We start from the raw sequence: 27,427 nt of genomic DNA, 5'->3' as shown, positions 1-27,427 counted from the left end.
TTCTAAAAGATCTTTACTGATGGGTCAAGAATAGAGGCCACACACTGTTTCAACTGTTTATTTCTCAAAAGTTGAGGTCAAGAGTTGCATCTACAATATAAATTACATTCAACACACCTACTGTTGAGCCTGGTTCATTAGAAATCAAAAACATCTTTAAGCAAACTACGTCCACTAACAGTGCTGTAGCTAGTGTCTTAAAGCCACACCCTCCATGTTAATGATCTTATCTGATTATCTGTAATACACTGTGCTCTTTGAAGTTCTAACACTGTAATTCAATATTTTGGCAATGGATTTCAAGACATTTCAACCACGGCCTAGAGTGAAGATTTTCTCAGCAGCCGAGTGTGTGGTGCCTCTTACTAAGGTTATTTTGTTTAACTAACTTAAATTTGTTCATCCAGCATTACGCTGCCAATAAAACAGAACATTTTTAAAAAGGGGAAACAACCTACATTATATTTACATCTGTCGGACGACACCATCATCCGTCATCAGACTTACAGTCTAACCACTTTACTGAGGTAGCCGACGTGCATTAGGAGTCTTATTCAGGGACTCTTGGTTCTGTCCCAGGCAAAGAATCAAACCTCAGTCTGCTGGGTGGAGGACAGCAGTGTTATCCACTACACTATTCCAAATATTGATTGCAGTTTGTATAACACAGCAGGTAATACCTCTGCTCTCCACCCAGCAGACTGGGGTTTCACTCCTTTCCCAGTTAAGCACACCATGCTGTTCCAATAAGCATCTGTGAGTTAGACTCCTAATGCTATGTTAGCTTACCTCTCTAAGATGATTAGACTGAAAGGCAATGTCTAGCAAATGCTATAATATAGGCTCTGCTTTGCAATTCCTATTTTATTGCCAGCCTAACATTGGATGAACAAATAAGCAGATTAAACAAATGAACATTGAGTTTTTTCAAAATGTTTCGTTTTTTCAGTGTATGTCTTTAGCTATCAATGAGAAAAAAAGGACTCTGTCCTTCAACTTAAAAGACGTGGTGCTGAGGGTGAACATGCGGAATGCTTTCAGCCTGCTGTCCTTAGAGGACACCAGTGCAGTAAGTGAGTAACATATTTCTGTTGGACAGTAATGTCAACAATCGCATGACATTTTTCAGACATCTAAGCCAGTTAGATAGTCGTAACCAGAAACAGCAGCAGGCAGTTCAATTCTCCAACTAGGAGAATTGAGAACAGCTTGGATGCACCTTCAGTGTGCTTCTCATATTCTGCAGAAATATAAGTAAATGTAATTGTTTAAAAATGCTGTTATTGTATCAATCTAAGTAAAATAGTTAATTTGTGCAACATTATTACTGAATTGCTTTCAACTTGATCACGGACTACGCTGTAAGTGTCTAACTGTGCTTTAAGACTTTAACACAATGCAGTCCAAACAACTGTAAACCATATTCATTCTTGCAGAATAATTCCGTACTTTCCGTTTTCTGTGCAAAACAGTCGCCAGTGTAACAGAGACTCCATTAGGGGAGAGATACTTACTCTCTGGTATTTATGCAAAGACTAGAAAAAAAGTCAGAGCTGCTATTAAACCTGACCACATTCAAGACAGATGTCTGGAGTGAAAAAATACCTCTATAACAAGTGAATTATGACTCAATTAGACAGAAAGTTCACAATGGAAGAGAGAACTTAATAAGTTCCATAGATTAGAACTAACAGGGTCTTATTGTATCTTCCAAGAGGAGGGACTGAAGGGTTGTGCGTGGGTCCAGAAAAGTCAGACAGCTTTAACCCTTAGAAGTCAAGTTAAAGTTGTTTTCCTTTACTACTGAAGTGTATTTACATAGTTAATTATGTAGTTAGCAATATAATAAATTACATTTACATTCAATTTACATTCCATATTGACAGATTCCAGTTTGCACTTCTGACTTTTTCCTGGTTGTTTCAATGTCAGAAAAATCACAACACCAAAAGGCAAAATACGAATTTGACAAGATTACAAAATACTACAATGAAATCTTATAAACACAAAAGTACTCTGGATTGAAAATTTAGAATCTGCACTTTTGACAAATGTCTTCTCTTGTCTCAAAGAGCTATGAAATAATTCATATCAAATTTTAACACGCTCTTGTTATCGCCAGCGATAACTGCAACTTCTAAGGGTTAAAGGGCATTTGGTGATGAACTGTCTTGACTGGATGAATCTCATTACATTAGGCTTTTTACTGGCTCCTCTTTTCATTCTATTGTGGCCATTCCATCCATCGCCTCCGTCGCTGTTTAAAGGGGACGTTTGTGTCATTTTTCGGACACTGTTGTGTCGTGATGTTCAACATTAATTCTTCCAGTGGAGTGCGCTCGGGTGCAACCAGCGCTGTCCCACGGGTCTTCAGTCATTTACGGATGTTTGACGTTCGTTTTTTTTCCCCTTGTTCAAGGCGAGAGTCGCTCAAACTGTCAATCATTTATTACACAAGATCATATTGCTCTTGCTTCTGGAAGGGGAGTGAAGTCTTGAAAAGTCTAGCTATCGGGTTGCTGCCTCTTTCAGCGAAGCCAACGCTGTGTGGATTCGCACGTGTAGCCTGTTCTCGAAGTCATACGCAGAAAAGTCCTCCTGCAGAACAAGACAGCACACAGATGTTGTCTCACTTTGTAAAGTAACACAACACAAACGACATCTGTGTGTTTAAACACAGAGTCACACCTGACCTCCCCATCACTGTCATACTGAAATCTTAATAATATTGGAAAACACCAACAGTCAGGGGGCAAACATGTCAAATGCGCCAATAGAAATGGTCCAAAATTAAAGTTATTAAAGTATATTAAAGTTAAGACTTTTTTCCAATATTGACAATATACTTCCCACTTTATATGAGAAAATATCACAGAAAAATAAGATCAATGAACATTACTTTAAATATAAAGCTGTTTTTGTTTGCAAACAGAGTTGAAGAAAAAAAAATCTGATAACTTAGAAATAATACTAATGCCCCCCTTCCCAATTTTATCCTCTTATAGCAATGTTAGCACTCATCATCACTCAAACCTTTTAGATGATTAAACCATCTTTGAGTCAAAAGAGTTTCAGTATGTGCTTTTAACAATTGGACAAGAAAACTGTCAAATCATTGTTTAGACAAACCTGCTCCTCATTCTGAGAAAAACACATTGATGAACTAGCTTAGCCTAGATTGCTAAAGCTGAATACATACACAGGATTAGCACACAGCAGATTTTTAGCATTACTTTAATAATGCTGAAAATCAAACAATAGTCAGTATTGTCAGAAGCAGGCGAAGTGACCCCAAGATTTCAGAAGTTTGTATATGGGTGTATAAGGGAAAATTCACTCATATTAAACAAAGGAGACACAACAAACAACCTGACACTGTACCTTGGCTTGAAGTAGAAGAGCTCTTTCCTTTGGCTGTAGACTAAAAATAAGAAGAAAAAAACAGGACTGCTCAGTGGCTAAATTACTACTAAGTGGCTAAAGAATCTGTACGCAATGAAACACGAGGGAAAGCTGAGGGTGAGTACAGTAGATCATCAAAGGTGTGATGTTATCTGCATTAACACAAGCCCTTAAGTTGTCTATTGCTTTCATACAACAGCACTGTAAAATAAAGAAAAACATAAAGCAAAGAAGCCCAGCATTGTATCAAAGGATGTTTTAATATGAATTATTCCTTCTGCTAAAACAGATGGAGCCATAAACTGATGCAATATCAAGTTCAGCTCAGCTTTTTCAATGTGTCAGTTTAACCTGAATGTGTTTTTGTTCCAGTTGGTATATGAAGCATTTCACAGCCTCTTTTTTGCTGAATTGTATTCTGTTTGTTTCTGACCAAATACAGTTTTTGTTTAGTTGTTTTGCCATCACAGCTGCATGCTCAGTGGCAAGGACAGGTTCAGAATTTGATGTAGTTGGGCTTGAGCCAATTAATTATAGTAGCACGAATCGCTGATAAAGTCCATCAGTCGTGACTGCCAATCACCTTGGATGATTTAAACGTTAGAAAACACACTGTCTGCAGGTTTAAAATGCACTAAAGGAATCACAATCACAATCTTTGAGAGCATTTTCTTTTAACGTGTAGTCCATTTCTGTCTGTTTTTATATTTTAACTGTGCTTTATGAACATGCTGCAGCCCTCCACACATGGAACGCCTTCCCTTGCGAAACTTTCACCAAAGGATAAATGATTTTGAAGATGTGGTTAAAGAATAGTTAATAAAAACAAAAAAGACAAAGCCAATAATTGTTAATAATAGCCTTATGATAGCAACAGCATTAATAAAACTAAAACTAAAACAATGCATTAGCTTATTTGTACCCCGTCAAAACAAACACAGTCGCACGCACACAAACTTACCTCTGGGCTTTCCAGAAATATGCATCCCAGCTCATATAGAGAGTAGGGCTGCACGTAGGAGTTACACAGATGTCCCTGCTCATCTCTCAAAGCCACCTGAAAGCACTGCAGAGTTCAAACGCAAATATATTAGTCACTGTATGTATGCATGCTCATCTAATACAACTTGGCGGAAGGCCACTTTACCATTAGATAGCTGCACTGATATAGACAGACAGTTCAATAAGCGCTTTTAACTGCAATTTGGAAAAGTGTAAAATCTAACACTCTATTTTAAACTGAGGCACTTCACTTATCCGTCTAGAAGCAGACCATCATACTAAAACTACTGAAACACTCTACTAATCCATGAAAAGAAATACACAGCTAACATCACATCATCACATAATGCAAATATGAAGTGTTATTTCAGGATAGATTTGTTTCAAGATTTGATCACATTCATTGTTTTTCTCCCCCTCACATATTCGCTCCAGCAAATAAAGACAGAAAGCAGTGTTTTGGATACTTATTATATCTTTTATAGGTGTTTATTTGAAAACTGCACAAAAATAGAGATATTTAATATTTTATCTTATCAATTTTATTGATTTTTCTATATATAACTCCAGATTTGATGCCTGCAACACATTCCAAAAAAGTTGGGATGGAGTAATCTAAGACTGGAAAGCTTGTATAATGAACAAAAACAACTTTTTGGAACTTTCCACAGGTAAACATGTGATGCTACCACGTTTGGGAATAAAAGAAGCATTCATGAAAGGCTAGGTCACCACTTTTTTGCAAAGAAAACTGCTTAAGGGAATAGTCCAATAGTTTAACGGGCATTTTCACACTAGAGCTTTGTCTTCCCGGACCCAGGTCTGCTTCCTCTGCGTGTTTGATACGTTTGGTCAAGTGTGAACACAGTTTTTCGAGCCCGAGAGGTCCAGAGAGCCGATTTTTCGGTCCTTCTGAAATCGGTGGGGTTCTCTGTGCGCGTGGAAGCTATCCACTCCCGGCGCTGTAAGTGGGGTTACATGGTTGGTTCATTTTGTAATGTGACTGCTTCAACTTAGTGCAATACTTCCCTTTTTAAGCTTCATGAGGGCATGGAAAAGATCTTTGTGGACAGCGGAGGAAAAAAGCTCTGCTCTTATCCAAAGAAAATAATAAAAAGCAGCCAACAAATGAAGCTAGTGCCTACTGTTGCGCAAAGCTGCATGCAGAAAAGTGACATATGGAACTGCGTAATCGATCTACAGCTCGGATGGAATTCTCGTGTGTGAAAGCAACCCAGCAATAATGAGCCCCTCCCCCAAACAAGCTCAGAATCGGTCCTGGGTACGGACTCAAGTACTCGGGACAAGTGTGAAACCGCCCCAATAACATTCATCAACGTGCGATTGCAGGGAATTTAGGGATTTTACCACCTACAGTCCCTAACTTTATTAAAGGTTTTAGAGAATCCAGAGAAATCTCTGTGTGTAAAGGGTGAGGCCAACCTTTGATCCCTCAGAAGGCACTGCATTAAAAACAGACATGCTTCTGTAATGAATATAACCACATGGGCTAGGGAGTACCCCTGTCAGTAAACAAAGTTTTGGTCCATTCATCATGAAATTCACACACAATGTAAAGGACAACAGGCATTTTCAAATTATGTCTAAAACTGGACAACGAGAAAAAATGGACATACAAGGTTTTCTTCCGACAGCAGCGATATATAATCAATAAAGCATAATTAGTTGAAACATTACTTTTTGTATTTTTTTACTGTTGTCAAGTGAATACATGTCAACAAGGATTTGCAAATCATTGCTTTCTGTTTTAATTTGCATTTCCCATCTCAACTTTTTTGGAATTGGGTTTGTAGTAATGTCATGTTTATTATTCCACATAACTGTGCATGAATGTTGTACTGCAGTTCAATGCTGTTTACCTGCACTGCGTTTGCGCTGTTGCCCAGGCACTTGTGCACGGCTCCCAGCAGGAGGTGTTTTAGACCAGAACACGAAGAGTCCTCCATCTGCTGTAAAACTGACACACAGAAAAACATTGATGAAATAGAGTTTGTCTGTTTCTCACAAAACCCATTTAACCATTTCTTCACACAGTTCCTGCATACATTTTCAACTTCAGTTAAGCCATCAACAAAGCAGCATTTAAAGAACCACAGAGTTTCCTCTTCTATCTACTGTTCTCAGCGGAGGCTATAACTCCAATGCAGCACAAGAGCACCACAACAATTACCAACCTGGTTAATATTCTCAGCAGCTGGAGTGTAAAAAGTGGTTTACGGCTGTTTAAATCACGTCAGATTATTCACAATTCAATTGTGTGTGCATTCTGAGCATTTTAACTATCCCTAAGCCCATTCAAATCATGGATCCCCTCCTAAAAACCAGCTAATCAAGATCTTCAGAAGCATCTGGATATTACAGCCACGTGTTAAATTAGGGCTGGAACTAAATAATGCAGGCCAGATTTCTAGCAGCATGTTTAGGACCCAAGATTTAAAAAAAAAAATCATGATTATGATATTTTACCTTGAATCATGAGCTGCAGTTTGGAGGTAGAGCTGTTGGGCAGAGCTTTCCAAAGGTAGAGCACCTCAATGGCTGCCATAGTGCACCGCTCTCTTGTAGGCGGGAGTTTTCTTAAATCCTCTGCCTGTCAACACATTCACAGGGTTAATAGGGATAATTTAAAAATGTATTCCAGTACAGATTATTGATTACTTGCTGAAATATGTAATCTGTAACCTAATCCAAAGGATTACTATATTAAAGTAACATAACCTGATGCCTTTTGGATTACTTGTCTTATAACCAAGTAAAGACAAATTAAAACAAAGTTGAAAGATATCTTTAAACAAGGCAAACAGGAAAAACATGCTGTTATCAGATAATAAAATTATATATTGTAGTCATGTCTGCTGAAACTATGTGCACCACACAAAATGCAATTTTGCCATTGTGTTTGTGCTGTGAAGAAAAAAAAAACAACAAAAAAAAACAAATGGAAGAATATTTTCAAGTGAAAAATTCTTTGCTTCTCACAAATAGCACTGGGTAGGCTACTGTCCGTTTGGTAAAGTGAAAGCAGCAAGTAGTAGTCTTGAGCATTTTGTTTTGAGAATGTACACCATGCGTGACAAGCTAAACCTGTTAATGTTTATTCCAAGTTGCTGAGACACAACCATCTGGTCAGCTTGACTATTACTATGCCAACCACAGAGACAACAGTGATTGGTGGAGTGGGTTTATTTTAGCTGTGAAAGTTTGCAAAAACTAAACAGGAGACAAACAAAGTTGCATTTTCCCATCAAAAAAAAAAAAAATCACATTTGCAAGAATGTAAATCTGATTGTCTTTTTTCTTCTGTAAATGTTCCAGAGTACAGTTCACCTGTTTTGGATTCTCAGTTACAAGCATTACATGTATTCCAGTTTGGAGGTTTAAAAGCACAGTTTAACAGTGCTGCACATGCCATTTTAAATTTGTCTCAGCTGACTCAAGATGGATTTTCAAATTTACAGATAGATGTGATAACTGGTTACTTAAACTGTCCTTTGTGAAGTATCCCCTTAATTCATGTACACACTGTGTTGTTGCGAATGTTTCTCAGTTGTTATCAGGTCTTACCTTCCTCATGGAAAACTGTTCAATCTGGTTGTGTTTCCTCCTGAATAAGCGAGCAGCATCTTTAAGCACAGAGCAGGCTCCATCCAGATCACCCTGCTGCTCCCTGACACACTGAACCACAAACATAGGGAAATATGGTCAGTTAGTTCAGGAAATTAGTGCCAATCCTAGTAGTGCGCTGTGTGTAGCTGAGGTAAAAAGATTTACAAGTCAGCAGACTTCATTGTAATAAGAAAGTAAAGCTGAGAATGAAGCCCAAAAACAAAAACTGTATAACATTTAAAAGAAATAGGGAGGTCCTGTGGAGCAGTACAATGTTTGAGTAGTTTGAGTGTGATAGCTCACTTTTAGATGCTCAGCTTAAGCGCTTCAATTTAAAGTTAACTGTATTGGTATCAGGAGACACCCAAGGTTTCAATGCCTGTGAACACCAGGCTGTAAGATCTGTATTGTAAACACTACAAAAAATGGCATTTTGTCAAGTGAAATGATCTTAAATCTAGTCAATACATTTAATATTTCCCCTTTTGAGATGGTTGTGCACTCGAGATTATCGAGCTTATTTCTAGAAACTTTCCCCCTTTTTAAGTCATTTTATTAAGCAAAATTATACTGGCAGATAATTTTGCTGGTTTAAGCACATTTCTTAAAACAAGCAAAATTATCTGTCAACACAGTGAGATAATTTAACTTAATAAAATTACTTAGAACATAAAAATGTCTAGAAATAAGGTGAACAATCTTAAATTGAGCTTACAACAATCTCAACAAGAGAAATATTAGATTTATTGACTATATTTAAGATAATTTCACTTGACAAGATACCATTTTTTGCAGTGAAAGAAAAAGTGATATTGTGAAACTCTAGTTTTTACCACTATTCAGTAAACAGTTCCACTTCTACATAGTAATACTAACACTGAAGAATAAATAAATAGTGATCAATTTTAGACAAAGTCTTCTTTTTACCTCCAGTGAGGTAGGCGTAGTAGCACTGGGACCAACGGGACTCCGTCCTCAGACGATCAAACGCTCTGAATGCATCCGTGAAGCTCAACTCGATCATACTGCACCAACCTTCCGAACATCAGCACCATCAAAATCTCCACCAAAAAGAGGCTCTTTCTTACATTTCACAAACAAACCTTCATAGGTTCATCCAATAAACTAATCAATCTCTTAAAATACACAATCAATATATATATATATATATATATATATATATATATATATATATATATATATATATAAACAAGTAAATATTAGTGTAATTAGGGTATTACATATCCTACGTGTATATATCCATTACATTCAAACACACAAACGCTCACTAGAACTGCTACATGAATTACTATCAGTCCCTGTGTTTAGATTACTGTCCAGTGAATCTGAGAGAAGTAACCTTTTTTCCAATCCACTTCACAGCTGTAAAATCACAGGGTCTACAAACAGCAATGGTAAAGGGCAACCTACCAATCTCATAGAGACAAATATGCTGGATCTCCCTCTGGCCCGTAGCCAGTTCCAAAGCACTGTTGAAGGACGTTAAGGCACTGCTGATTTGGCACTGAAGTCATCAGACAGGTACACATGACAAGAAAATACAGAGAAAACTGATCAGATAACAAAGACTCAGCAGTGACCACAAGGCTAACATGATGACATGGGCACCAAGGCACAGAGCAGAAGACTAACAAAAAGAAAACAGGTATGCCACATCAGTATAGAGAGTTATCAGGTCACTCTGCATCCTGACTGAAGGACTTAAGAAGGTCTTATTAATTTTTTCAAAGCATTTTTATACCATTAGGAAATTATTGTTCACATTCAAAAAAAGATATTTCATATAGATCAATGTGTAACCCAAATTGTTCCTTTAACCTTGTTACTTCAAATCTCTGGTCATATTACACACAATTAAGCATGTCAAATCATTTGAAACACAATAGTCTAGTTTTTCTGTAGTCTTTGCATGAAGTGTGGTGACTTTGTAATATTAAACATTAATTTTAAGTTCCATCCCCATCTATCAATGAGAGAAAACGCTCAGCTAGCTCAAAGATCCTCCCTGATACTGTGTTTTAGTCAAAAATATGTCACTGAAGGAACATGAGCTACAATTTCCAATTCATGCCGACTGTAAAAAAAAAGAAAAAAAAAGAACAATCTGTAGGTCTAATTTGGTGAAAAAGCTTTAAAAAGCTACTTTTTTGTAATTTGGCCACACAGTCCTAGTGGTTCCTGCGATGTCCACTAACAGTCAAACGTGTTCTTGCAAAGAAACTTTTTTCCCACTGTGAAAATGAAACATTTCCTTTCCAATTAATCACATAATCAAACTTTCCCCTCACATACTTTAAAGCTCCTTCCCAGAGGATAAAAGGGAAAAACTATGGATGTATTTTTAGATGTTTATAAAGGTTCACTTATGCTTGACTAAGTATGGCTAAGCACCAGAATTAGATTCTCTCTCTCTCTTGTATTCTCCCACACTGCTCTAACCTAATAAATGTTGTACTTAGCTTTTTAAGCTTTTTTCCACATTAAATCACCATCCTCCTCTCTAACAAAGCTTGCATGATTGCTCTGTTTCCCAAGTCTGCTTCAGTCTGCTCTTTTTTCCCCCAGTCTTCATTTTAGCCTTTTTGTTGTTCCTCTTTGAGGAACTGTTTTTGATTAGATAACAAGTTGGCATCGCTTTACAAGGAAGCAGTAAGTATCTGAATCTCCTTGATGCTTTACGCAAATGCTCCGATAATAGCGGGTTCTAAGTCTGACTTCAGGCACAAATCATTCAAATAACTGATTATACGCAACAATGCTAGTTACGTCCAACTGCTCGCCAAGTTGGCCAACATTCAAAACTTTTACAGAAGTGGACACACAACAGGCTGTATTCACAAAATGACCTGGAATCAGATTTTCAGTGGTCTTTATAGATGTTCATCTGAGCCACAAAGGTCTGCAATCAGTGTGACACAGAACAGTGCGCATAAATGCATGAATCTAGAGCAACTTGCCTTTATCAGCCCACTAGAAGTGAAATTGTCCTCACCTCCAGCCGCAGCACTCTGCCTTTGAAGAACATGAAGAGGGAGGAGTCTGGGTATTCCGCTTCTTTCTTCTGAAGAATGGCTTTGGCAGCCAGAAGCCCCGCCTCCGTCTCTGAGCCATCCAGAGCAAAGAAGGGCTGAACTACCGTGTGGTACCACAAGAGGGCAAGTCTGAAACACAGATGCAAAGCAACTCGAAACTCCTCCTCTTTCAACACATGACAAGACTAAACAGAACAAACTCAAGTCACATACAATGATGAAGTGTCAAATTTTCCATGTTCTTCTACCAAGTTATATGTTTGGATTTTATCCTAAATTCAAAAAATGTTTCTGTCTGCCTCTAAACTTGAAAACAACCAAAAAAATGCAGCTAGATAACGGATATTTTGCATTCAGTGCGTCCAGTTTATGTCCACATTTTGGCTACATGTGGGTATAATGCTTGTTCTACTGTTAACAGAGATCTTAAAACTAAATCTCCATCAAACATGCTAATGTAGATAAAATGAATAGAAGCTAAGAGCAATCAAGTCACAAAACAGAATTTGTTTAAAGGGGAATTGCCAAGATTTTCCAACATTTCTGCAAAATTCAGTCACTGAGAATGGGCTGGAGGTTAGGGAACCAGCCTTGCAGCCGGAAGGTCGCCGGTTCGATCCCCTCGACCGACAGTACGTGACTGAAGTGTCCTTGGGGACCTAACCCCCAGTTGCTCCCCGGCCGCTGTGGATAGGGCTGCCCGTTGCTCCGGGCAAGTGTGCTCACTGCCCCCTAGTGTGTGTGTTCACTAGTGTGCATGTATGTGGGTGTTTCACTGTACTTTTACACCTTGATGACTGAGTGCTGCAAAAAGGTAGAAAAATCGCTTTTAAAAATTCCCCATTTTTAACCAATGAATTTCTTTCAACTCCTTTGGTACATACATATTATAGGTCTACATCATACATGTGTGATTTAAGCTTATTTACTGAGCCAATTCTGCCCACCTAAATCATCCTGCATTAAAAGCCTTTACAAAAACCACTTGCAAGTGGTTCTTTGGGAAGCTTCATCTTTACACCTACTCACGTAGCAAGAGGGGCCTTCATGTCCTTACTTTCGCTCGCATACGTGAGGGACGTTAGCCCCTGCTGCCGGTCGCCAGGGAAGCCCAGCAGGTTAATGATCTTGAGCAGGTGAGGAGGCACCATGGAGATGCAGAGGTGGAAGAGGCCGTATCCGAAAGCTGACTGAACCCTTCAGTCGGCTCAGAGACTCTGCCGTCAAGCCGGCCTCGTACCGCAGGGGAGCCTTCTGGCTGGGTTTGGGTTTCCTGGAGGTGTTCGCCTCCTGGTGGTCAGGATGTTCATTAGATTGTGCAGCCTTTGGTACAGGAGGTAGAGCAGATTTCTGGTTGTCTTTGGGCTGATCACTACAGCGTTCTTCCTGGGCTTCAGGCAGTAATGACTGAGGACTCTGACTGGGTTTGGCCCGATCAGAGGACAGCGCCCCTTGAGGTGCAGAAGACCTCCTCTGGCAGGCTTCCTGTAGCTGACTGATGTCATTGTAGCATTTATTGTATGTCTTCCAGGCTTTGCGGAGAATCCAACCAGCCTTAATATATGCTGCACAAACAGAATGACAAATGGTATTTAACTAGTGTAAAGGGATATGAAAAAATAACAACTAGATACTATAAAGAATCATTTTGTTTGTTTTTCTGCCATATGAATTTGAAAGCTAGATGACAATCTTAATCTGACTGTTCAGCCAGAAATATAATTTACATAGTTCTACCCCCTTAACACAAATGTACTTAGTTAGTAATGTCATGTTTGTCTTTAGTCTGCTTCTTTAGTTTTGCACTGGAGCTACAAGGCTAATGCAGCTAACAAGTAATCGAAAGCTTGTAGCCATCAATTAGTATTGCATAATAAACCTGCTGCACAGTTTTTTTACAACCAAATTCAATGCATTTCAATACCTTTTTAACACAGAAAAATAATACAAATTCTCAAATTCGCCATGTTTTTATGTCTGTTTTATTCAAACAGTGGTCACTTTCTTAGCACAGGACCACTGGAGAGTGGATATTGTTGGTTAGTGAACTATTCTGAATTAAAGACTCTTTTCAAACCGGTCTCCTCAAATACAAATGAATACGTCTAATAGTTAAAGACTGGTGTAAACTGTATGTCTAAACCACCATATACTTGTGTCAAGCACTGTTCTGCATGCTGCTGTATATAAAAATGGACAAAAGTACTAACAAAATTCAGGCTTCAAGATGGCTGCCCCCACCATTTTTTGTTACATAAAGTACTTCAGTCCTTTTTTATGGATAACAGTCTCATACAGTGTCAGAAGCCACATAAGCAATCTACTTGAGATTACAGAAAACACAGTTTGAGGCAAGAGTGTGACGAATTATGCATAGTTCACAATGTTAATTTGTGAGTTATAAGCTCCCATTACTTGTTAGCTACATTAGCCTCATAACTCCAGTTCAAGACTAACGAAGCAAACTTCAGACCCAAAACGTGTCGCGTATGCAGATGACATGGTGATAGCGTTATCAGAACAAGGGTGGCGTTCCTGCCTGGGTGCGGGGAGATCATGTTAGTCACTATTTTATGTTGTGTTGTATATGAACAGGTCTGACAAGTTCAACTAACAAGTGTTTGATGTTCATATTTCCATAATAAAACAGCTAAAGCTTAACCATGTGTAGCAGCCTACTGTAGCTGTAACTGTAGCTGTGTTGTCTTTCTTGTTTTAATAACTGGTGTGATTACAAAGTAAAAATATATATCGCTTTTGTTGAAAGAAAACCTTGTATCTCCTTTTTTGTCGTTTTTCAGTGTTTGATATAATTTGAAAATGCCTGTTGTTCCTTACATTATGTGTAAATTTCATGATGAAAAGTCTGGTTCCATTGACGTACATTAAAAGTAAAGTAGGTTCTTTCCTTCTCCTGTAAAGTTACTATTTTGGAGATATGAGGTTTTCTTCCGACACCGGCGATATAAGGGATCCGTTCCTTTTTCGTGATGGTAGGCATTGTGTGTGTGTAAGGCTGCTGCACAGCTTTATCAGTTTAACCAGCATGATAATGGGTAGAAATCATCTACTTTGTAGTGCTACAAAACGATCTAATTACTTTTTTGCATCTTGGTAAATGTTTTTGGACATTTAAATCGTCCAACTTGATTGACAATCCCAACAGATGGAAACTAATGGTGACTGATGATACTATCGTCGATAGGCTGAAGTCTAGCCTGCTGTCACTGTAGCCTATTATTATTATTATTATCATTGTTAATATTATTATTATAGACTAATATTAACCTAGATGTCTTTTTTCCCATCTAGGCTTCTTCACGTTTAGTGAAAGACTGCCACAAGGTTTTATCTGTTTAACAAGCATGACCAAGGTTTAGAAAAAAAAAAATGCCGCCTTGCCTGTTACAGAATGTTCTTACAGAAAGTCAGACAGCAGATTTAGACTGATATGGACATAGATACATATTTAGAAAAAGAAAACATGGTAAAAGAAACCAAAGGTTATGAGACAAATGTGATTACTTTTGTATGTCTTAAAACCCGTTGGCAGTAAAGTGACTATTCTGACATTTATATCATCCAACTCGATTGGCAACTGCAGTAGATGAAATCCATTGTTGATTCACATTAAAAAATGTGGCATTTAAAAAACACACTTTCAGTAATGATTTTAGTGTAGGAAATGGTCTAATACAGCATAAGACTATTGAACCAGACATATGGGTTGAGACGGTATGTTGAAAAACTGGACTGAAAACATAAACTGGAATGTGTGCTTAAGGGTCACTGCGTGCGAGACGTTGCTTGTCAGATTCAGCCGCTTCCTGCTGCAATTCCTGTCATGAACAACAACCAACCTGAGAGCTCCTGTCTGACGAAGGAAAGCACAGCCAGGTAGACTTGGCAGTCTGCCACTATGATCAGCCTCTGCAGCCGCTCCATCATGGCCACCTCTGATCTGTGACCATCTACCTGCTAGATATAAACACACAGAACTGTGAGGGCTGTAGGAGGTTTCACAAAAAACACCTAAACCACAACTCCAGCAAACAGGAGATGAGGTAAGGGGGATTTCACTGGACAGTCTTGACTCATGGCTTAAGTTCTCTAGCTAAATGAGACATCCAGGCATTTTAAAGCAGTCAAACCCCCTTAACTGTGGTAAGATCACTGTAACACAAGACCTCCAGTGACTTCACATTTTAGAGCCAATCACATTTTAGAACCAGATCAAAGGTCTGGTATCAAAGTATGATGGGGTCAGCAAAATACTGGGTTTCGGGTCAATTTCTCATGTACAATGTCAGGCTTGATTCAAGCTCAGGTTTGTAGGGTAATTAATGATTTTTTTTTGTTTGAATGAAAATGTCTACTCCCCCTCTCTCGTAAAATGTTACAATTGTTTCAAAAATTTGGCAGCCATCATCAAATTACATTTTTTGCTCATTTTCTAAGTGAAAATAAGTTATTATTAAAATTTTAAAATTTTAAAATATTAAAATTTCAGCAAAAACAGTAATTTTTCATTAAAGTTTGCAGAAGAGTGTTCTCTGTAGAGATGTGTAACTTATTTTTACTTAGAAAATCAACAAAACATATCATCTGACCAGGGGCATTGAAACTTTTGGATATGACTACCTGCATTTGGAATAGCCTCCGACTTTGAGGAGTGAGTGAACGTGCTCCTGAATGAAACCAGGAATGAAGTTTAACAGTACATCTGTTGCAGCCATGTGTTAAGCATTTCTGCAGTAGCAGCAGTAGCAAGAGGAACTTTAGCACAGCGGGATTAACAGTTGAAGGTGGACACTGTTCTCTGTCAGGTACAATCAGCAATTCCATAAAACTCTACTGATAATAAACACTGTTTGTGTATTACAGATGTGTAAAATATCAGTTTATTCCAGCATGGCATTTTCTTTTAATTAACTCAAGCACTTAGTAACAAAGCAAAGCACTCCATTTTATAAATCCCCTCTAGACTACAGGGGGATTATTCAGCCATTACAAACCTACACCAAGACTTGTGAAGTCTAAACTCTAAAACTTAGTGCCATTAAACAAGGTTAATATATGCTTTAATACTGCACAGTCCAGAGTGGATGAGAAACTGTAACTGTAAACAAACTTTTTATTGCTGCTGTGCAAAAGAAAACTCCATTTTTGGCGGTGCTTATGAATGTTTTTGTAAATGGGTTGTTTCTTTTATTTAATGTGGATTTTAGTTGTTTCAGTTGGATACTCTGGTATAAATAACTACTGAATAAACATGAATTACATCACTTTACAAATGCATGAACTTTATGTTGGCTCTGCTCCATGTATGCTCTCAGCTGGAAGCTAAGAAAGGGTTACTGCAAATATTCAGGTTTTATTTGCTTACCCAAAAAAGTGAATTATCTGTTACAATTTTTAGAGCACAAAATATTAAACACACAAAATATCCTTATTTGGCTGTTCACTACAGCCAAGCGAACAAATAAGCTGGATAACTCAATATTTTCGGGTTCCTGATCTGCCAAATTAATCATGACTTGCTTCTATTCGGAAAGCGATTAATCATGGAAGACTTGTACTGTGTAACTCTGAGCTTATCTGGACAGCTGGACTGAAACATACAGTAAACAGGAATAAAAATAAAAAGTCCTGGAAGGCTCACACTCTTCCTGATCTTGTTTTTGATGGTCTCGATGACACCAGTGCTGTCACACTCGCACAGCCTCACAGTGGCCTGGAGGTCCTCATATGCCACCTGCATCTTCTCCTCTTCAAACGTCATCATGGCATTCTGCGTGTTGGGTAAAAAAACACATACACACAAAGTGTCACTTATTCCCCAGGGTATATTTTGTTTTTTCCATCTGAATTTACATGCCCAAATAGTAAGGCAAATTTTTCAGTAACTGCATAAAATAAAATGTAAATTTTTAGTTTATTTATTTTTATTTTTTAGTAAAAGCTCCCCTTCAAATTAACAGAAAATGTGTTTTATGATCATACACATATTGCTATATGCTTACAATTTACTGCTGAAACCCAAAAAATAAAAATAATTTTTACAGAGCAGATCACTGAAGAGACACCATCTGTTCATAGTTTATAGCCCAGATTTGTGGAAAAATGGGTCGACTTTCAGTAGAAAAAAAAAACTGTGAGTTCAGCTTCTTTTATTATAAGGGTTTAAAATGACATTACCCATCTATTTGACTGGAAAGAAGACAGTTACAGCTCTCATATGACACCCACCTTCTGAATGTAGCTTATGAAATATGAAAGTTATGAAGAATATGACAAAGTGCGTTTTGGAACCGCCAGTGGTCTCAAGGAGGTGAAAAGGTTAAAGGGCATTTATTTAGTATTTTAAATTAATTTCTGATACATAGAAGGTACGTGATTTTGGTCAGGGCGAAAAATGCCTAGACGCGGTTTAACAAGCCCATTTGCAGCCCTAGAATGAAACAACTGCTTCCTTTTTTTGTTGACTCATGAATAATTTGATGAGCTCTGCTCTGATTGGCTGGTTTACAGCAAGGTGCTGCGATGGCTCACACAGAAGCAACATGTCAAAATAGACATACGCAGGAAAAAAACGAACCTCTGTGTAAATAAATGAGGTTGTCATACTACTTAGTTAGCTATGCTAGTTATTTGAAGCTTGCTAATAGCTAACGTTAAGCTATACTAGCTACGTGCTTTTGATCTTGATGACAACACAAAGTAAATCAAAGTTGTTAGCTCAATATGAAACTTTCAAATTAAGATGATCTGGCTTCAACCGTCAAATAGTGCACAAATCACACAGCATGGCTACCTACAGGTTGCTGTTGGGGTTGTGATACTAATAAAGTTAGAACTGCCCCTCCCTTCAGGGTCAAACGCTGAGCGAAGCTGCTCGATATTGTCCAGGGTTTGAGAAACATGGAGTGAACATTCTGGTGCTTGTACAAGCTGTAGCATTTAAGGAGGAAAGGAACAATCGATTAAGCAGTCAGCGAATAGTAAGCCAAATTCAGCCTTGTTCAAAGATGAACATCAGCCATTCCTACTGACAGGTCGGTTTCTTGGGAAGAGTATGAAAAGTGCCGACATTGCCTTCACAGCCTGGATTGGTACATTTCTATGCACAGTCTGCCATTTCATTGCTGTTGCTCTGTTGTCCTAGTTTCATTCTTCACAATACCTGCCAGGCTAGTGTATGTAAATTTTGGGGCACAAATATGAATGAGTCAAGACTATTATATAAGAGTTTATGGAATTTGTTTAGATTTTTGGATAGAATTATTATTATTCTACCGTCCTCTTTTACAAAAGCAGGATTTGCATTTAAAGGAGGAAACCACAGTGTTTGAGGTTCTCGGTATGTCAGTTCTATGTACCGAACTCTGTTTATTCAACGCTGCCAATGTAAATACAGTTTTCTCCTCTACAGCACCTATAAATCTAAAACAAACAGCACTCAACACCAAATTAACATGATCACCACCTCACGTTATTATAGTCTCATATCACTATATAAAGAAATGTATCGATAACAGAATCACCGAGTCATTCTTCTTTAATGACCTTAGAGAAGTATTCATCTTAGATCAGCTGCACATTTTATAAACATTTCATGACAAATGGACAAAATTATTGTTTCTATTTATTTAAATAGAATTTATTTATTAAAGTCGGTTTCCTCAAAAAGGTCTAAACCTGGTCCTGAACTCCTGAATCCAGTGCAAGACTTAATACCTTTTTTCAAAGTTAACAGATGTTAAATGACCCTGGCTAAAAGGCCAGAGGCCAGCAGCAGGTCCAAACTTCTATTACACCCTCCTATAACTTGAAAATAATTCATACAGTGTGTATAGTAACATACTGGAAATAGATAAAACATACAACACAAAATTGGCCATAACTTTTGCACAGGCCACATTTTATGCTTTATGTGCCGAAGCGTGTTCTCTGTAGAGGACGCGTGTTCACTTACATTCACTTACATTCACTAAAATTCTACAAAACATGTCATTTGACCAGACTACGCATACAACTGTTTTTGCAAATGAACTATTTTAAATAAAAAATAAATTAAATGACTGCTAAAAATACGATCATGTTATAATGATCTGCTACTCTTTAGCTTGTCTAGATCTGTTTGTTCTGTGATACAGGCAGTTGCTCAGTTATTAAATACTGTGGACAGCCGTGATGTGTAACAATACACTTTGCTAAGAATAAATGACCACAGTATTCACAATATACTGTCATAATGCCCGCTCCTATATTCAGCTCACATTTTGCCACATTTGGATTGGAATATTTCTCAGAGACAAAGCCTCCAACTCCAAGCCCGTTATGAATTACATTACATTACTATTCAAGCTCTCCAGCACATTTGATCCACATTAAGTTCTGTGAGCACTGATTATCTGACTCAGCTGTGCTGCCTGGAACAGAACAAAAAAAATGCAGAGTGGAAAAAAAAAAGATGATGCTGACAAATGCATCATGTGCAGGGGAAAATCTCTCACTGCACAAGAAGCAGTCGTGGTATTTTTGTGAAAACATTTCAACACTGCTTCAAGAGTTTGGATGATGTAATATCCGTCCAACTCATTTAAGCAAGTTTTTTTTAAAAGCAGCAATTAGGAAGAAGGGTAGCGCTACCAAAAAAAGAGGGTGTCTGGTTCCTTTCGGTAATATCCTGTACATAAAATGGTTCGGTTCAAATTCTTCAACAAGGCTGTTCAGCACATTACTGCACTATTCTTTATATGCATTATTCTTCTGTGATGCACCAATTCCACTTTTTCTCTCCCGATACAGATTCCAGCTCATGGCACCGAGTACAGATGTGATACCAGCACTACTTTTTCTTCTTCAAAATAAAATCTGTATAGCTCACTGTGTGGAACTGCTTGGAATTATTCTTACACAGTACTGTGCAAAAATAAGACACCACCCCTCATTTAATTTCCAGTCAAAACATCCACTGGGTATTAGGTTTACAATGTCAGGAAAAAAGACAGAAAATATAACAGAAAATTACATAAAAAAGCCTCAGCAACTAAGTATAAAAAACATGTTTTAGCATTTAGTGTGTCCACTCTTTTTAGACCTTTATAATAGCATCCATTCTTTTCAGGAAACTTGCTTTCAGTTTTTAAAGAAATCTGCAGGGATATTTTTCCACACCTCCAAAGTTCAGTCTTTGAAGTTGGTTGTACTTTCTGCTTTCCACAATCCGAGTAATTCCAAACAAATTCAGTCATGTTGAGGTCTGGACTCTGGGGTGGTCAGTCTATTGATCTAAGAGCACCAGCAGCTTTGCTTGATTTGCAAATCTTCTTCTTTTTTGTCTGTTTCCTTTTCTCAGTAAGAGCTTCTTGACAGAGACACATCCTTTCAGACTCATAGCATTGAGTTGTCTTCTCACAGTGGAAGAATGGACAGAAACACCTGTGGTGACGGGACAGGTTTGGTGTCTACCAGGTCTTGATTGGTTGTTAGGAGTCCCATTTTCCCTGTATCTTTAAATCGTTTTTAAACTCCAGCTTTGAGAAATTCTGTTTACATACTTTAACTTTCCTTTTCCTTATGGATGTGGATTATCTTGTATCTAATCTAAAAACTAATAAATGAAGGTGGTCTTGAACTTTTGCACAGTACTGTATGTAATGCAACTAACACAGTACCTCTAAAGAACAAATAAGACAAAAAAAGCACATGACAATATAGGCAACTGGCTACTGTTACAATTTTATAAGAAACAGTAGTAAATACTGATTGGTCTTATTATGGCCAACATCAGAACTGTTTAATCAGGGCAGCACACTTGGCGATACTGATCCAGGATACTGGAACGGTGCATAATGAATAGTCATTTACAAGTTTTTTTATTATGTCAACAAGGTCAGGTGCGTCAATGTTACAGTACAACTGCAAATGGTTAAGATGGTGATCAACAACCCTCATCCTGGAGATCTACCTTCATGTAGAGTCTAGGTCCAACCATTATCTGGACTAACAAGCTTCTTCAGAAGTCTTTGAATGGTCGAATCAGATGCATTAGTGTTATGTAAGGGTTGTAATGCATGTTAGATGCAGTTGGGAACTATAAATGAGGAGGTTTGGTTACCAAAGCTCTAAAGTATTAGGGAAACTATACAGGGTTTACTATCTGTCTTCAATCCTAGTTTTCAGCACATTCACAACTGACGGGGCATTCTGTAGTAGGTCGAGTGCACTGTTCAGCAGTTGAATGCATACAAAAGCACAACTCTTTTCCAAAGCAAGGGTGGGCAATATGACAATATGCTATCATTAACATGTCAAACTGCACTGCCACACACTTTTCTGTATTTTGTAGGTCTCATCAGGACTTATAGAGCAGTTCTTGACTGTTAGATTTTTCCTCCTGATCTTTCTTAAACAGTTCCTTTATACTAATTATACTCATTCGTTTTCTCAATAAGAAACTACTTACCAGAAAACTGACAAAGCTAGCACCAAAACTCATCAGAGGGCTGTAATTCCTGGAAGACAAAAAACAAACACCAGGCAGAAAGGTTACTGATACACACCAATATTAGTCAGCAACCACCTTCTAGTTTCATAAACGAGGGGGATGCTATAAATAAATGATGATTCAGTCTAAATATCTGCTGTACATTAACATGGATCAAACCAGCTTAACATCAACAACAACAATATACTTTAACAATCCATCTTTTCCCCAAGGCTAAAACCACATAAAAGACTGATACTTTCACTTCCTCTTAAAAATGGTAACTGCAAGTGAACTCAAAGCTGCTTAAGCAGTGTTCTGATGTGATGAACCATGTATTATGACTGTGGATCACTCCATGCACTTCATGAGAAGTAAATTCAATAAACTGTATGTCGTTGAAATGTTAATATTTATTTTACTTCAGCTGTGTAAGCAGACAAAAACAAATTAAAAGTGTCTCGCCGAGAGCACATTTTGAGGAAGTACTGCTGTGGGAGGCCCACAAGTGTGATGAGAAACCGTTCTCATAAGCAACTCGCACCGCTCTAGAGCCTCTTTCAGAAGTGTATCCACTTCAAATGAACTCAAATATGGTTTTAACTCATGACACAAACAGTTTAAAAATGACTGCCTCAACACTAAACAGTTCTATTTCTCTGTGATTCCTGTTCCTTAAAATAAACTGGCTGAACTAGAGCTTCTCTGAACCTCATTCAAACAATGCAATGAGCAAGTGAGTCCTTCCTGAAATGTACTTTAAGAGCCGTAAAGGGAAACTCTACCAGGTTTTCAAAATTTCAGCATAATTAAATGGTTAAGACGAAAATAAAGTAAAGTAATTCAGAACAGTTTGATATGAAAAGCATATTTCTAGAGAAATTCACCAAGTCAGAATTGCTCACTATCATTGTGATAGGAACCAGACATCTCAAATGACTTCTCAAAAAGCAACCTCACATAAAGTTACTAAGCAAAATGATGACAAATTCACTGCTTATTGCCTGAGACATAGTTTCACGATGTTTTACGAAAAGCTTTGAGCCTAAACTGATTTTTTTAAACATATGTAGGGTGGAGAAGTACATGCAGGGTGTTGTAAGGCAAAATAGTCCCTAAAGAAAACACATTTTTTAGATTTACCACTATTTTACCATCATCAACATTGCATATATAACTCAGAGGACATGTGTAGGTTCACTGGTCATGTTTGATAGTAAACAAAATGGCTGTACTTGTGTTGTAGATGTCACGACCCCTGGTTCCTATCACTGGCATTGAACTCTCAGTTTATGAGTTTCTCTGCAATGTCACACCAACCCATGACTTTGTTTACACCGCAAACACTAAATCATACAGAACTTGTCGCTGGAATTCCCTTTTAACTATATTGAAGGAACTGATTGTTTGTGTAATAAAGCCAATCAGAACCATCTCTAAGCACTACTGTCTGGGTCAAGTGAAGGAAAAACTCCTCATGACAAACCTGCAGTGAATGATGGATGTAAGTAAATTAGTCAGAATTATTATGAGATGGTGAAAAGGTGTTACTGTGGAAGGTATCATTCACATACATGTTATCTAGACCATCTAAAGGGTGATTATGTTTTTATTTCTTTCTCAAAGTTGAACCTTTTTTTATTAAACTATGTGGAACCATCTACAGCACATTCTCCATCAGTCTGAAGAACCTTTTATGATGCAAAGAACCTTTTAATCGTGCAAACGGTTCTTTAAAGGTCCATGGTTCTATATAGAAACACTTTCTTTAACAACCTTTGAAGTACCATCTTTTTTAAGTGTACAGAATGTCTAATATTTTATAACCCATTATATAGATCTGTTCATGGATACCCAAAAACTTGAACTATTGTATAACCCGTCTCAAATACTTCAGATACTTTCGTTTCTAGATTATAATATTTCAATATACACTTCAGACACTGTTATTTAATACAACAACCAAAAAGACAAGTGACTCCAAACATTTGAGCAGAAGTGTAAATAGACGCAACAGTGCGGTCAAATTGTTCCAATGTTTGTAAACACAGCATCTTGGGTATCGTCTCCGTCACTGACCCCAGCTCAGTTTCAGTGCTCATGCCGTGCCCCAGTGGGAATATTACAATCTGAGCAATGTGAGTAACAGTCAGAACACTAGAAACTCAAGCTCTTCAGAGTACACTGTTCATTCAGCTTAAGGAATTGGAGACAGACACTGACCGACGTGAGTTGTAAAAAGCTTATTGATCTAAAATCCAACTACAGGAGTTTTCATATCGCTGCTGTCGGGACAAAACCTTGTATCTCCATTTTTGTCGTTTTTCAGTTTTTGACATTATTTGAAAAAGCCTGTTGCCCTTTACATTGTGTGTAAATTTCATGATGATTGGACCAGAAGAAATGGCCCAAAATAACTTGGACAAAAGTCTGGTTTCACTGACTTACATTAAAAGTGAAGTAGGTTTTTTCCTTCTCCTGTAAAGTCAGCACTACAAGGTTTTGTTCCGACAGCAGCGATATGCACTCTTTCATTACATAACTTGGTAATTCACAGTGTTTACCAGCAGCAGTAAGTCAAAGTAAGGCTGGGCAATATGACTATATTATTGTTATCATGATAAACTGTAACACAATACGCTATCCTGGCTATATCTGGGTACCATCTGGGCTTCTGGAACACTGAACAACAGAAAGTATCATGGAAAAGATCAGTTTCAACCAATTATAGAGAACCTGCAAACAACAACAACTGAAGGGTTTTGTTCCAAAATGCATTATAGACCATTTTCAAGAATATTTGTTTTTTCAGATATATGCTGTAGGGAGTGGGCTTTACACATCAATGCTATATTATGATTAATACCACCTTTATTAGAGAAGTAAAAACCTATTTTCCATTTTTACATCAGCTGTTATCCTTTTCAAAACCTATTTACATCCAGGTATTACAGGTATATTTTGTCTGTTCTGATTTGTTCACAAAACTGCATATTGTGATGTAGAGGTGGGCCATATAGCAAAAATCTAATATCGCAATACTTCAACAAATTTTCACGATACACAATGTGTCATGATATTTATTTTTTTTCGTCTGATCAGTTGGAACAGAGAAAAAAAGAACTAGTAGTGCTACATTTTAAAAAATACTGTCAAAAACTGATGCTTTTTATTCCATATTTGGCAAACTGTGTTGCACTAAATCCAGTTAAACTGGACTAAATTTGCTCACTTCATATCAAAACATGCAGTTGGTCAATGTTCTACAGGTTTTATAATATCCACAGTACATTCAGAAAAGCACACTGTGTTGTATTGTGATTTTATCACGATAACTTTATATACAGCCATACTGCCCAGCTCTATTGTGACGTTATAATTTTACCATATCATCCACTATTACACAGATGTGAATCAAAGGGGAAAAAAGTGGACATTTGTACAAAAGTCCCACTCAAACATGATTTATCCTATGCTTTTGCTGTTTACACCTAGAAAAGCTCATTTGAAGATGATGCTCCTCAGATCTATAGAGCTGCTGGAGAGTCCCAGCATGCACTGTGCATCTAAATGTCACTTAGCTCATTAACTGTGCTAAGCAGAACACTTCATGCTGGGAGTACGGGCTGCTAGCAGAGGGAACTGACACTTAACACCACTAAATATAGCTGCACCATGATCAAGCAACTATCTGCTCTCAGACAGACCAAAGCGAACAACACCTCTATTTTCCTTTTCAAATATTTCTCTAATTTGTGCAGTTTAAGCATTTTGGGGACTGAGATTTATGAAAACTCCCACATGCAGGATGTCTGAGGTTACACGATCACCAACTGTTGTGGTCCCATCTCTGACTGTAAAGCTGTATGTGCAATCATCTGTGTCTGAAAGCAAGACAGACTTGTTTTTATTTCACAATGACTGAACTCTAACTTTCTAGAGATGACTATGAGCCTGCCGCTCTGACTGAATTCAAGAGCAACTTGTACAGGCATATATTAGAGTTTGCACCAGTGGCCTACCAACCTGTTATTTCTTTAACAGAACTGTCCAACGCTCTAATGACTGACCATAAGATTGGTAGTAATCAGCTACATTTACTCAGTTGCAGTCAACATCTTGATGGATTTGTACTTTTATGAGCATTTTCAGAAGCTAATGGGCCTGCATTTACTTCTCCTTGAGTTTATTTATGAGAAACCCACTTTTTTCTCAGTTCCATTCCCATTTAGTCCCTAATTCCTTTTTTTTTAGTTTCATTCTGTTCTGATGGATCAGCAGTTGGACTGCACTCACTTCTCTCTTTTAAGCTTTGTCCTTTTATTTTAGACAAAAAGATCCCAAAAGAGGAGCTTAACAAATCTCCACTATATAAACTTGCGCTGAATATCCAACAGAGTTCTCAAATAACATCATCTTTTTGGGTGTCTACAAAAAACCTTCCCATTCCCACAGGGTTGCTGCAGGAACCCTTGAAAGCCTACATATCCTTGCAGGAACCTTTAACTACCTCACTGGGTTCCACCAAGCACCATGCTTCAACTGAAGGACAGCCAAGTTCCTCAGAGAACCGCTCTTTTCAAAAGGGTTCCGCCAATGTGGCAAGCAGAGGAACCCACTGAGTATCCAATTCAGTTATAGGTTGGCTAAGCTCCCAGAGAACTGCCCTTTTCAAAAAGGTTCCTGGAGGCTCCCTAAAGGGTTCTGCCAATGGGGCAATCAGAGGAACCCCTTGAATATCTATTCAGCTATAGCTTAGCTGAGCTTATCAGAGAACCTCTCTTTTCAAAAAGGGTTCCTGGAGTTTCTCTAAAAGGTTCTGCCTATGGGTCAGCAGAGGACCCCTTGAGTATCCATCCAGCTACAGGTTAGCTGAGCTCCTCAAAGAACCACCCTTTTCAAAAAGGGTTCCTGGAGGCTCCCTAAAGGGTTCTGCCAATGGGGCAAGCAGAGGAACCCCTTGAGTATCTACTAATTACTACAGTAGGATGGACAGTGGATGTATTAAAAAGTTCCACCGCAGTTCTAGGAGGAGCTTTCTCCAACTCAAGATGGTTTGGGAGCTACTTTTAGGTCTACTTGAGTCTTTTTTCCCCATTTAGATCACATGACTTATACTTAAAACTACCCGCCTCTGCTGAATAACTAGGAAAAGATACCCGGGCCAGACAACACTAATGAAATCAGGCCTGTACTACAGAACTGAGCTGAGCGTTCTCTCATTCAGACCCAAAGGCCAACCCCACCGCTCTGGACATCACCTGCTCACCTGTATCTGTGGAAAAGCTCGGCGCTCTCCTTGAAGCCGTTGTTGAGCAGCATGTTTATTCCTTGGAGAGACAGTTCGGCGTCGTCGACCTGCTCGGCCTCAGCCATGGCTCAGACAGCAGGATAGGGCAGAGAGAAAAACAGACCAACTCCACACCGAACAGAGCCCGAAAACAGCCCGGCAACTCACACCATCAGCAGGAAACAGAGTCAGGAGCACAGCAGCTGCAGGCTAACTAGCTATTAGTGTCACAGAAAACGAAAGAAAAGACTCCACATAAGGGCCAGCCGGGGGCAAAGCGCTCAACACAGACCCCCGAGTGGTCGCTGGACCCGCTCACGCTCCCATATCCCTCTTTTCACGGTCAGCAGCCTTGTGTCCAGCTCTCGGTCTGAAGGCGGCTGGTTGTTGTGACCGTTTTTGTGGGCGTAACCGGATGAAGCGACGAGGACCGTTGCGTTCTTCTTTTTTTCCACACCCGTATTCCGACAGGCTCCGCCCCCCCCGCGCTCTGATTGGTTAGTTAGGTTACCCTAAAAACAGCTGTCTTTTTTCTGCCCTTTTTTTTGTTTTGCTTTTCTC

At 38.3% G+C, this 27,427-nt stretch overlaps 1 protein-coding gene across 1 annotated transcript; it reads right to left on the bottom strand.

The window, feature by feature from the left end:
* Positions 1-42: 42 nt before the first annotated feature.
* Positions 43-27,406, bottom strand: LOC118826262 (tetratricopeptide repeat protein 39C-like). The gene is given in 17 exon segments (XM_036597180.1): positions 43-2,598; positions 3,382-3,402; positions 3,404-3,421; positions 4,364-4,468; positions 6,285-6,382; positions 6,892-7,015; positions 7,990-8,082; positions 8,084-8,100; positions 8,959-9,066; positions 9,463-9,556; positions 11,045-11,213; positions 12,114-12,268; positions 12,270-12,649; positions 14,945-15,062; positions 16,747-16,875; positions 21,556-21,604; positions 26,846-27,406. Coding segments are annotated over 17 exon segments (1,875 nt in total). The 5' UTR covers positions 26,953-27,406; the 3' UTR covers positions 43-2,508.
* Positions 27,407-27,427: the final 21 nt, after the last annotated feature.

This window comes from Colossoma macropomum, unplaced genomic scaffold (genome assembly GCF_904425465.1).
Source record: "Colossoma macropomum unplaced genomic scaffold, Colossoma_macropomum, whole genome shotgun sequence".
NCBI classification, from domain to species: Eukaryota; Metazoa; Chordata; class Actinopteri; order Characiformes; family Serrasalmidae; genus Colossoma; species Colossoma macropomum.
This window is presented reverse-complemented; position numbering and strand designations above follow the sequence as displayed.